The following is an 11,796-nucleotide window of genomic DNA, read 5'->3' on the forward strand; positions in this document are numbered from 1 at the left end:
AAAACCATTTAAAACCCATTGTGAATGTAGAAACGGCACTCAGTTGTTTTGCAGCCGAGTAAACCCTAATTAGGAGACAGAACTCAGTCAGCACGCAGCGTAGAAAATGGAGTAAGAGCCCACAGGACCTACTTCCACTCAAGCAGTGCCCAGCAGTTCAGCCAGGCCTTAAGACAGGGGAGAGCCGGCAAAGCAACATCCTTTCAATGGTCAAGCTCAGATGATGTTCAAGACCATCCACTAAATATTCCTAGGTGCTAAAAGTAAAACTTGCTTAAATGTTATCACAATGGTGCTTTAGATAAATTTGCAGACAAACAACTTCTAAATTTTTTTTCTTATCTAAGATTTGCCAACTGCTGACCCAAAACTTTATTACCAATAATTTATTCTCAAATGAAAGGGAGACAATAAATGGTTAAGGACTGCTTTATTGGTGGCAGTTAATACACATCAATAAATATTGATCCCCAGAGAAGAGTTCAGTTATTCATCAGGTTCCTGGTCCATCGCGCAGTGAATGAAACTGAACCATGTGGAGACTGGGATGACGACGTCAGTCCTGCTTCTTGGGGAATGCAGCCATAGCTAACATATAGATGGCATACGCTGTTCCTGAGAAACACATGAAGGGCTAAGACTTCTGATATCAGTGCATACACATATGTAGTTCAGCTCAAACGTTAAAGACAAAGTTGCTGTTAAGCTTAATGGCTGAGAATACCGCAAAAGCAGTGTTTGCATCTAATGCCTAAGTTCGTGGGTTTGATCTCTAGTGGGAACATACATACACATCCATGATCAAACATAAAAGTATCTTGATAGATGCTAAAAAACTACTTAATCTAGTTTTATCGTTACCTCATTTCTATTTTTAAAATGTAGATGTAGCACAACAATATCCTTCAATAGAATAAGGAATACAAACTTGTTTTTTCGAACCCCTACTATTGTAGTTTGAATGTTTGGGGTTGGGTGGTTGAGAATGACTAGTGACATCTGTAGAAAACTAGCTCTGTTAACCACAAACCTGCCGTGTCAAACCGGCTTTAATGGTCAAATGCTTAGTGTGCTCTAACTGCCCTCCTGAATGCTCATCTGAGGGGCAGGGAGATGATGTGCAGACAGACTGCAATAAACACACCACAAAAGCAAGAAAGCCAACACAGCTGCTCCTGACTTGTAAACACTCAAACGATGTCTTACCACCAACTGTCAGAAGCATTGTGGCTCTGTAGAGGAGGGCATCAGATGTCCCGCCTTTCAGATGAACTGGCATCCCATTATCCTCCTGGTTAAAAACAAAAAGACATTGATGCATGTGTCACTCGTTTCCAGTTAAGAGGCAGGACATTAATTATTCATACTAAACCCACAGCTACAGATACTCCCAGAATTTACATAATTTAAGAGGCTTACAATTTTTTTCCTTTCTCTACTAGCACTTTCTCTTTTACAAACTTGTAAAAGACAGCATCATTTTCCAGCTTTTTTGAGACCTAATGAGGTCTTTTTGAGACTATACAAACCAGAGTAGTAAAATATATTCCTTGAATTCAACAATGTAAATATAAGATACCGGCCAGTCAATCACCAGGAAGATTTTTTCCCTTACCAAATAGGGTAGGGGGCTCTGATTTATAACAGTAGTCTATCATCTTATATCCACTTAAGAATCTTATTTTTATGTAGCATGTATAATACTTTACTACTTTTGCATAGAGAAAAATCACACATCACAAGAAAACAAAAATTATTCACAATCTAATTATTTATAAAGGGTAACTGTTCTAGTCTACAGGGCCTTTGTCCAAGACATACCATCACCCATTAACAGTTACGGCATACATCTCTATTTTTAATGCTTATTATCTACCAATTCTTCTAAGTTATATGTACTTAATATATAACACGGCATTATGCAATGTAATGATGGTATACACTATTTTGAAAAACAGTTTTTGTCCATTTAAATCTCTCTTCAATGGCTACATAATATTCTACTGGGTGAAAAAAGAGTCTAAACTACATTAGTCAATCCTCCAGTAATTTATAGGTTGGGTTAAAATCCTTTTTCAATTTCCTTATACTCATGCATGCAGCCTACAGAAGGGTCTGACGTGATAGATGTGTTTACAATATTTCCAGTACCAGCTAAACTGTCCCTAATACACCACTGCTCAACTTGTAAGAAAGCCTATGACTGACGCTATCTTTCTCCTGGCAAACATAATCTATTATGACTCATATCTGTTTGCTTTGAGAAGACAGTTCCAATAGCTGGCACAGAAGCTACAGTTTTGCTGTTGTTATTTGTTATTTTTTGGTTTTTGTTTTGTTTTTTGCTTTTTTTTTTTTTTTTTTTTTTTTTTTTTGCTTTCTTGCCGATTCATTGTTTGCAGGTGGTTATTCCCCGAAGGGAAGGAATTTTTTATGCAGGGCTGCCTGCGACCTTTTTTCCCCCCGTTTTGCCCCTTTTTTTTTTTTTTTTTTCAAGAACATTTAAAGTCAAGATAAAGTAGTCGTCTTAAATCTATAAAACCAAAAAGTTAGTGACAGGTCACAACCATTTCTTAGTGACACAGTCAAGCTGGTATATAAAAACTTGTGTCCTGAGGGGGCTGGAAGAACTGTGTTGGCAGCCTTCATAGCTGGCTGGACTCCTCTTGCACCAGTATGGAGGGGCCAGCATCTAGATGTCAGAGAAGCCATATTCTGGCTCCATAAAGTGGCATAGCATACCCCAAACCTCGGCAGCTTCCCAACCCACCAACCAGAATGCAGTAGTTACAGCAGGAGCAGAGTACTAGGTTAACTGAGAGCCAATCAGAACTGCAATGCCTGCCACATTCCACAGGGATCTCCATCTCTTGCCCTGACCGCTATGGTGAGATTAATGTGCATTTCTTACAGATCTGCAACTCTCTGAATACCAGTGACATAACCACACTTAAGGTGCTTATCTCTTCCCCCCATTCAGTGATTAAAACAGGTATTTTTAGGTTTTGCTTTTTCTCCTTGGGTCTTTTGATGTTTCCTTAGAAGCCTAGAATTATTTACTGTACTCTTTCCAGCAGGTATGCTACACCCTGTTAACATCTACTGGATTTCTGCTTTTTGTTTGTTTGTTTGTGGACCTTTTTTGATGGCTTATGCAATTATTGCCCCCAAAGAATACCAATTCATCATAAATTCCTCACACACAAAAATCCTCTTCCCTTTTTCCCCACCTCTCTGAGCACCTCTTAAAAACAGCAAATATTCTTACTTATGCTCAAAAAAAAAAAAAAAAAAAAAAAACCAAAAACAAAAACTTGAGAGCCTCTAAGAAGCAGATCCTCTGGATTTACTCCACCTTCTCAGCTCTATTACAATTAACAATCACCTAGAATACTTCAGTACCTGAAACAGCTTTTGCTTCTCTGGAACTTTGTTTTCAAAATGCCTTCGTGAAGTGGTGCTGATGGTCCTCTGGGCAATCTGACGAAGGGCCTGAAACAGAAAATCCACACACATCACATAAGACTTAGTCTAAAGAAACCTGCAAAGGCAACTTCCAACCCTTCACACTGTGAAAGGAAGCTGAGATTCAAACCATTATCGAACTTGTCAGTAATAAAGTCAAGAACCTGTCAAGAATGGCATCCAAATTTTCCAGATGGTGTCTACTTTCTGCTGTCTTCCATTTTACATTCCAAAGTCTTCAGAAGTCATGACCTATATAACTTGTGCCTGAAATTACTCAATAGTACTTTATATCCACTGGACAAAATACAATGACATACAGAAATTTAATATTTGCCTATGTCAAAAAACTATTCCTGGCAAGGCAACGGTGGCTTGAGACTTTAATCCCAGCACTAGGGAGGCAGAGGCTAGGCTACAGGATAGCCAAGGCACCGAAAAATTACTTTGCAGTGGAGGGTACATGCTAGAACACTCCTAGTTATCTAAGAAAAATGTAATGGGGTCTAGGTCTTGTTTAAGTCAGACAAATATGCATTCCACTTTCTAAATGGTATTGGTACATTAATAAAATTTATTCCCCAAGTGTTAAAGGTAATTCAGAATCACCATTACACTTCAATCATGAAACCCATTAAATCCCAACTAAAATTGTGTAATTTAGTTCTTTAGCTTACTTCTGAATCAGGTAGGAATCGTGTAAATGTTTATTTTTTCCACTATGATACAAAACAAAATGACAACAAAAAGCCACTTCCCGCCTAGTGTTTCCAGGTGTTCGAGATCCCCCACTAGAGACTACATCAGAGCTACCAATAAGCAACAGTAAGCAGTAGTGACTAGGAACCAAATGTGATCGTGTTCTTCTCTCTAAACTACCCAGAAATAGCCAGGGGCGAGTGGTCGGAAGGTCAGGGAAAAGGACGCCCGGCCAAGGTGACTCCGCTGCTGTCTTCGGTCCCATTTCCAGCACGGCTTACTGTCAAGGTACCTCACTCTCGGCCCCGATACTCCAGTACCAGTAAAATCCCCAAAGCTACCTACCAGCACATTCCGCAGCATCTTAGCTCAGTTGTTACCCACCAACCGCGACTACTGAACGCCAAAAATCGAAAACCACCAGACCGGAAACGGAACTCCCTCCTGGCGCTGCGCGTGCGTCAAGGAAGAGTGCTCGTTCCCGGAAGAGGAGGGGCTCGCGCTCCGGACCATAGAGAGCGGAGGGAGAGCCAGAGCGACTCCTCGAAGCGGCCGGTCTACCCTCCGGACCTCCGAATCCATCTGTACCTCCTGTCTCGGCCCTGTGGCACCCGCAGTGGGACCTAGAATCACAACTGAAAGCAAAAGCCGCCCGCAATGGAGAGGCGTGATGTCTGCAGCCCTCTTCGTACGCTCTGCTGAAATCAGTGGGCAACCAGACTATCCGGAAATAGCTTGTCTTTTGAGAAGGCTTTGAGTCATTGTTTACAGTCTGAAGGAACAATGGCTGTCAAAGCTACTTCGTGCAAGCTTAAATAAATAAAAGCTCCTCTTAACACGGATAGAGTTCAGTTTGGGGGTTTGTTTTCCACAGATGAAACTGGGAGGCGTTAGTCTTTGTGCTGAGATCATATAGGAAAGACCGGTGCTGGCATCCACAGGTATCTAGCACCTTCTGCTAAAGCTCTTGTGCTGGATGCTCGTCCTGTGTCCCCAGACTGGAACTGGCTGGCTTCGTTATTGAGTCTGGGAAAACGCTGAAAAGAGGGGAATACATTTTTAATCCATGTTCAACACAAATAACGACTGCGTCGTGCTTTCTCAGATCAGCTGTACATTTCACTCCTTGATGGAGTTGTCAGAGGTGCGCGTATTTTACAGATAGGATGTTTGTGTTTTGCATCAGTCTTGCTTAACTATTCCTCCTTACAACTGCCTTTATTCTTCTGCACACCCTAATGTATGTGCAATTAAAAATAATCTACTCAACACTACAACAAATTTCTTTCCACCCTTTTGTAAACTTAGAAACGACCTCATTGCCATCTCAGTAAGAGCTAATGATAAACGGGTTCAACAGTGCTGAGTGAAGAGAAACTGGTAATGCCTAATTCCTTCAACTCTTGGGGTACTTTTTTCTTCATAACCTACTCTATGTCAGACTCTACAGTCTAAGTTTTCTTCCTTATCAAGTTTATAAACACCCATCATGATGGACTTATTTTCTACCACCTCTGAATTATTTGATGTAACATTGAGCATACTTACAATATATACCAATAGTTAGGGTATGGGGAATTTTTTTTTTTTACATTTATTGTCTGTAATTGGAATTCGTTAAAGTTTGTGCTGTGGTCTCTGTTTCACCACAGAATATAAGTTTTCTCAGAATAGAATATATATATATTTACCATTCCCCTGGCACTATCAAAGATGGACCACTGAACAACAGTGAATGCATACTGCTTGGCAGACCTAGGAAGACTGTCCAAAAAGAACCAACTTCACATTAAAAGTATTTATTGTTGATACTGATCCTTACAGCCCTGTCACTTAGGGAGTACAATATTCTCTTTAGTGGTCATTCCATCTACAAACACATTCCATTTTAAAAAGGAAAGCACGCCAAACTGTTTACCACTCCATTCTCTCCGGAATAAAAACAGACTTCTTTATAAACTTGTGTGCCCTGCCTTTTGTGCTAGTCTTTTTAAAAATCACTTCTTAGGCAAGCTTCTGCATTATTAGCCACAGATAGCACAGTTGCTCATTCCCCCAAGAGTACATTTTAACTTGGAAATAAACCATCAAGGCAAGCAGAACAGCATGTGTGTAAAACACAGGACTTTTAGTGAAGTTTCCACATCACTCTCCTAATAGCCCTATTTCACACTGGTCCTTCCAGTTTTTGTTTGGCTCCAAATCCTTGCAACACCAAAACTTCAAAGTACCTTTCTCTAATTCATACTAGTTTATACTTTCATTTATTTTAGTTCTTAAAGTCTCTACAATTTTCCTACCAAACCCTACAATCAAATTCTATCTGTGCAACTTCAGAATCTTATCTGACCATTTATGATCTGCAATATTACCACTGCAGACCAAGCCAGCAACATCTCTTGGTCTTATTTCTGCAAAAGCCTTAATTTGTTTCCATCTCCATCTTCTGTCACCGTTGTTTCCCATCATCCAAAAAAAAAAAAAAAAAAAAATTAAAAAAAAAAAAAAAAGCTTGTTTGACAAATAGGACTCTGTTCACACACATAAAAACCCATGAATATGAAAGCAGAACAAGAACAAACCACCTAATGTGTTGGCTTCATTCCACAGCTCTGCCAGTCCCAGGGTTCTCTATAGCTTGTTTCTGCATAGTAGTAGTAGTAGTAGTAGTAGTAGTAGTAGTAGTAGTAGTAGTAGTAGTAGTAGTCGTAGTATAGAATAGAGCTTATTCAGGGCATGGGTCGGGGAGTCGAGAAGGTAGCAGAGACAGAGAAAGGCAGAGCAACAAGGGAGTAGAGGCTGACCATGAGCACGTAGTGTGTGTGGAGTGGGTGTGGAGTGGGGGCGGGGGGCGTCAAGAGGTCAGAGCAGAAGCAAGAAGGCAAGAGAGCAAGAGCTTGTTTCTGCATTCTTAACTGTCATCACTTGGATAGAAAAATTTGACTGAAATTTGCCTTGGTCTACCAGACCTTACTAGTTCCTCCTAAATGTGCTAGAAATTTACTACCGGGTCTCTGAATTTATCCAATGACATAAGAGCTTTCAAAATGAGCTCCTTTCCAAAACATCGGTTTGGGGTTGTTTTGTTTTTGCTTGTTGTTGTTCTTGTTCTTTTATATTACAGAATGGCTTTGGAGGAATTGCTGACATGAGATTTAACTCTAAATTTAGAAATTTGAAGTTGCTGGGTGTATTCATTTTATAAGTCCAAGCTTAATAAAGGAATGTGTCTGAGAAACTAGAATGTCTAGTGTCACTTCCAGATTACTATTTCCCTTTATTGTGTATGACAGATGGATGGACGGTTGATCGTTTCTTAATATTTCTCTACCAGAAACCTTTGTGGTTGTGGTTTCTACGTTGAAACTTCATTAGCTATTACAACAGAAGAAAATTCTCGGCAGCTGGCAGAGAATACTCAGGCAGAGAATACTCAGGCAGAGAGGGGAACAAATGAATAGCATGGATTGGCAAAAAGACAGGAGGAGGAGTAGTTCACAGAGGGCTGTTTGCCATGACTAACTTAAGTATCACTTTGAAAGTGCCTTAGAAGCATTCAAAGATTTAAGGAGTGCAGGCTTACAATACAGACTCCATTTTAAGATAGCATTGGTTGTAATTAAAAGCTTGCAAGACCCCAAGTTATGAGGGCCAGAGTCAGGTTTTGTAATAACCCAAGGAAGGAAGACAGGCTGAATTTAACAGCAGCAGGACACAGATGAATAAGGGGATCTATGTGAGTGGACACAAGGTACCATAAAAAACCAGCAGCTGAAAAGACGGGTTTTTGGTTTTTTTTACATTAATTCGTAATAGGGTAAAAGAAACTTATTGGGCAAGGAGTTATATAGCCCAGTAGAGACTCAATACAACCCAGCAGCCATTCCACCTTCAACATCTAACAAAAGGAGAGCCAGGCTTGTATGGAATGATTGCTAGGTTTGTGTTATTAACAGTTTAATTTGATATAAATCACTTGTTTTATAATTAAAGGAGTGAATTACTTGGATCTCAGGAGAATCTCAGTGAATACACATAAAAAAAATGGTAGTGAAAAATGGTAATTCACTAGAAGGCCATGTATGGTGGTCCCTATCTTAATCCTAGCACTCAAGAGGTAGAGGTAGGTAGAGCTGTGTGAGGGCAATTCTGGCCTACAAGTCCAGTTCAAGGCCATGCAAGGCTACACAGTAAGACACTGTCTCTAAACAAATGAAGTGCTCATTTTGTTCCAGACGTATGTGTAAGAGTCCAGAACATAACTAATACAAAGGAAACTAAGGAAGGTAAGTAGAAAGAAAATCCCAGAGTTGGTCACAAGCCAGATGCTAAAGATGAAAAGGAAAAGAAAAGGAAAAGTATCAAGATAAAAGTAAAAAAAGTAAATTGTTTGACCTGACAGACATGAATAGAAACAATTCATTGGGTACCTAGGCTTACTTAGGGTTTCAATTCCTTTGCTGAAACACCATAACCAAAGGCAACTTGGAAAGGAAAAGAGTTAGTTTGCTCCCATGTCCACATCACAGTTCATCATCAAAGGAAGTTAAAAACTCAAGGCAGGAGCAGATACAGAAACCACAAAAGAGCACTGCTTACTGGCTTGTTCCTCAATGCATGCTGAGTTTTCTTTCTTATATTGACCAAGCCCGCTCAGTCAACAGGGTCTCAAGGGAGGGAGTGAGGACTAAAGAAAAGACTTATTAGACAATACTGTAGTATGATTCCAGCAAGTGCTGAAGTGGGTTTAATTTTTCCAGTCTGCTTTTTATCATATCATTCTAGGTACGTGCAATGAATATGGCCATTTCTGAGGCATAAACAAAGTAGTCAAGGAACAAACAAGGCATAAACAAAGATTCCCATGGTATTCAGGGACTTATCAAGATGATCAAACTCTTAAGCCAACTTCCTTGTCCTACTCCAGTGTCAAATTCTTGCCAATATCCTTAAAGCGTCACCAAGAGCTCTCCACATTATATACTCCTAGAAACACCTAACAGGGAGTGGCACCACTCACAAGATAAGAGTTAATCTCACACACACCAAACACTTAAAAAAAAAAAAAAGTCCCACACTTACGAACAGGCCAATCTAATGGGAGCATTTTTTTTTTCAATTAATGTTCTCTCTTCCCAAATCACTCTAGTTTCTGTCATAGTTTTATGCTGACATAAAACTAGCCAGCACAACTGACCCCTTGTCAGCGTGACACAGAAACACGTCACTGTTAGGCCACAACTATTCTTTTCTTGTTTTCCCCCCGCCAAAAAAACTCACATTAACATCAATATCACAATATAAAACACTCCAACTTTTAAAAGGAGCCAGTCTTAAAATTTCAACTATCTAAAAGTCCAAAAGTCTTTAAGATAGTCAAAAGTTTCTAAAACTCCAAAGTTTAAAAAAATATTCCATGAGGGAATAACCAAGGGCACAGTCACAGTTAGAGCAAAGCACAACCAAAGTCCAACAGTATAAACTTCGATGTCAGAATTCTGGGATTCACTCAGGCTCTCTGGACTCCAAAACATTTGGCGGTGACATTTCTCTGGCTCTGTCATATACAACAAATTGTCTCCTAGGAGGCTCAAATCCAAGCTGCTCTACTCTGTGAACACTGGTCCTTGGTGGTGGTCCTATCAGACTGCCATCTCTAAAGTATTGGAGTCTCCACTGGAACTGGGTTGCACTTTTATCAGTAGCCTCACCTGGGCTCTTCTAAGGGACTTTAACCTTGCCTCATGGTGCCATACCTAAACTTGTCCATGACCCTGTCAGTCCTGGGGCTTCTACTTCAACTGAGGCTTCACATTCACCAATGGCTTCTCCTAATGCTGAGCCTCAGCTGCTCTCCATGACCCCTTCATGTCTTCAAGAACCGTACTACCTAGAAAATGCTGGCACATCTCCAAGTCCAGCTGCCAGGAGCAACAGCCTTGACCTGCTCTGGACCACAGGCCTTGTGTGCTAACCCCAAAGAAACGCTGCTGCAATATTTCTTTCTCTCTTCTCCGCCCTTCCCCATTGACTCCCTGCAGAGTCAATGTCATCACGCTGACATAAAGCTAAGTGGCATAACTAATTTGCTATAATCTTTTCTATATGCTTTCCATCCATCACTTCCTTTATTTCTCAAAACAAAATGTTAAGAAGGTACTGAAATCCCAACATTAGAAAGAATGCGTACGTGGTTTAGGAGATAACGAAATCTGAAGGTACAGCGCATAAATGTTTAATAGCCTGCGGATCTATTTCTATGCTTTCTACTGAATCTTTCAGATCGGTGTCAATGAACAGAACACAATGCAGTTTTGACATGGAATGATGAATATAAACTGAAAATTAAAAAAAAACCTACAAGCTTTGAGTGAAAAGGAAACACACTCGAATTATGATAAAGCACTGATTCTCAAAGTGGAGAGATGGATTAGTTCAAATATAATTTGATATATATTTCTAAGACTTCATTTTTTCTCATCTGAAGCCTGAAACAAAGTGGCATGCTAGGCTTGGAAAATGTAAAAGTGAGTTCATTTTCTTATTACTACAGACAGTGAAGATGGTACACCAACATCAAACACTTCTCTCTCTTCTCTCCTACTGCAGTCAAACAAGACTAAACAAGAAAGCTGTAAGAATAACTGACGGACACCTCACCTTAGACCAACCTCAAAAATCAAAGTAATATAAATTAGCTTCAAAAGACTGCATGTGGTATGACACTATTTAGAATATTGCAGAAGACAAAGTATGTAGATATAGGACACCTGGCTATCCTGGGGAAAGGGTACAATGAAGAGATGGTTCACAAGAGTTTATTGGACACAGTGGATCTGTCTAGTATCCAATCATGGTATTAAAACTCACAGAAGTATACAAAGAAGGAAAAAAGTAATGTGTACCAAAAAAAATCTTATAAAAAATGTTTAAGGCCCAAATAGCTAAGACAGGGAAAGAAGCAATTCCAACAAATTTGTGGGAAACAATCAGATATACTGTAATTGAAGTGGACAGAGGACGCTGTAATCTAAAGCATGAGACAGAATCATTACAAAGCATGCCTATTGGTCCACAGGCCTTCAGAAGCTTAGACATGGGACAAAAGTTACAGCAAAGGATAGACTCAGGGTTGGGCCTGAAAATGGCCAGTTGAAAGGTGTACACAACAAAAAGGTCAGATCTCTATTACTCTTCTCATCCAAACTTTGTTTCTGCTCAAAGGCTGCCAGGAGCAACAGGCCCCAGGAATAACCTACTACTATTTTCTGCTAAAGGGACACAGAATCAAACTATCCTCCAAACTCCTATTAGATTACCCATAAAACAGTGCTGTTAGAGAAGTTTCTTCCCACAAGTGAATGGTGGTTTACACAGAACTGACAACTGACCAATGCAGAGAGTAAATGTCAACAGGATGCTCATGTGAAACTTGGGACATCTACATCACCCACAAGTCTTTGGGGCCACCGTGGAAGTCAGGGTGTAAAGACTGGAAAAGCCAGAAGAGACTAGGGAGGACAGGAACAGAATGTTGTGTCTATGAGCACACATGCACAAGCACGTACACACATATACAGAGCATGAACACATACACATCAAAACATATTCACCAAAAAGTAGGCTGAACAA

General features: G+C 40.0%; 1 protein-coding gene across 1 annotated transcript; it reads right to left on the reverse strand.

Annotated features, from left to right (window-relative positions):
- Positions 1-413: 413 nt before the first annotated feature.
- On the reverse strand, positions 414-4,637 carry LOC116907043 (cytochrome c oxidase subunit 7A2, mitochondrial). The gene is made up of 4 exons (XM_032909997.1): positions 4,510-4,637; positions 3,403-3,492; positions 1,207-1,291; positions 414-615 (listed from the first exon to the last, which is right to left on the reverse strand). The coding sequence occupies exons 1-4, from the start codon at positions 4,525-4,527 to the stop codon at positions 557-559; spliced, it is 252 nt and encodes an 83-aa protein (XP_032765888.1). The 5' UTR covers positions 4,528-4,637; the 3' UTR covers positions 414-556.
- Positions 4,638-11,796: the final 7,159 nt, after the last annotated feature.

Source organism: Rattus rattus, chromosome 8 (assembly GCF_011064425.1).
Source record: "Rattus rattus isolate New Zealand chromosome 8, Rrattus_CSIRO_v1, whole genome shotgun sequence".
NCBI classification, from domain to species: Eukaryota; Metazoa; Chordata; class Mammalia; order Rodentia; family Muridae; genus Rattus; species Rattus rattus.

What these genes read in the sequence shown, in the direction of transcription:
- LOC116907043 (XM_032909997.1), bottom strand. An exon ending in AGAAGCAAAAGCTGTTTCAG is followed by an intron (nt 1,292 to 3,402) that starts GTACTGAAGTAT and finishes GTTTTTAACCAG; the next exon opens with GAGGATAATGGGATGCCAGT. An exon ending in AATGCTTCTGACAGTTGGTG is followed by an intron (nt 616 to 1,206) that starts GTAAGACATCGT and finishes TGTGTTTCTCAG; the next exon opens with GAACAGCGTATGCCATCTAT.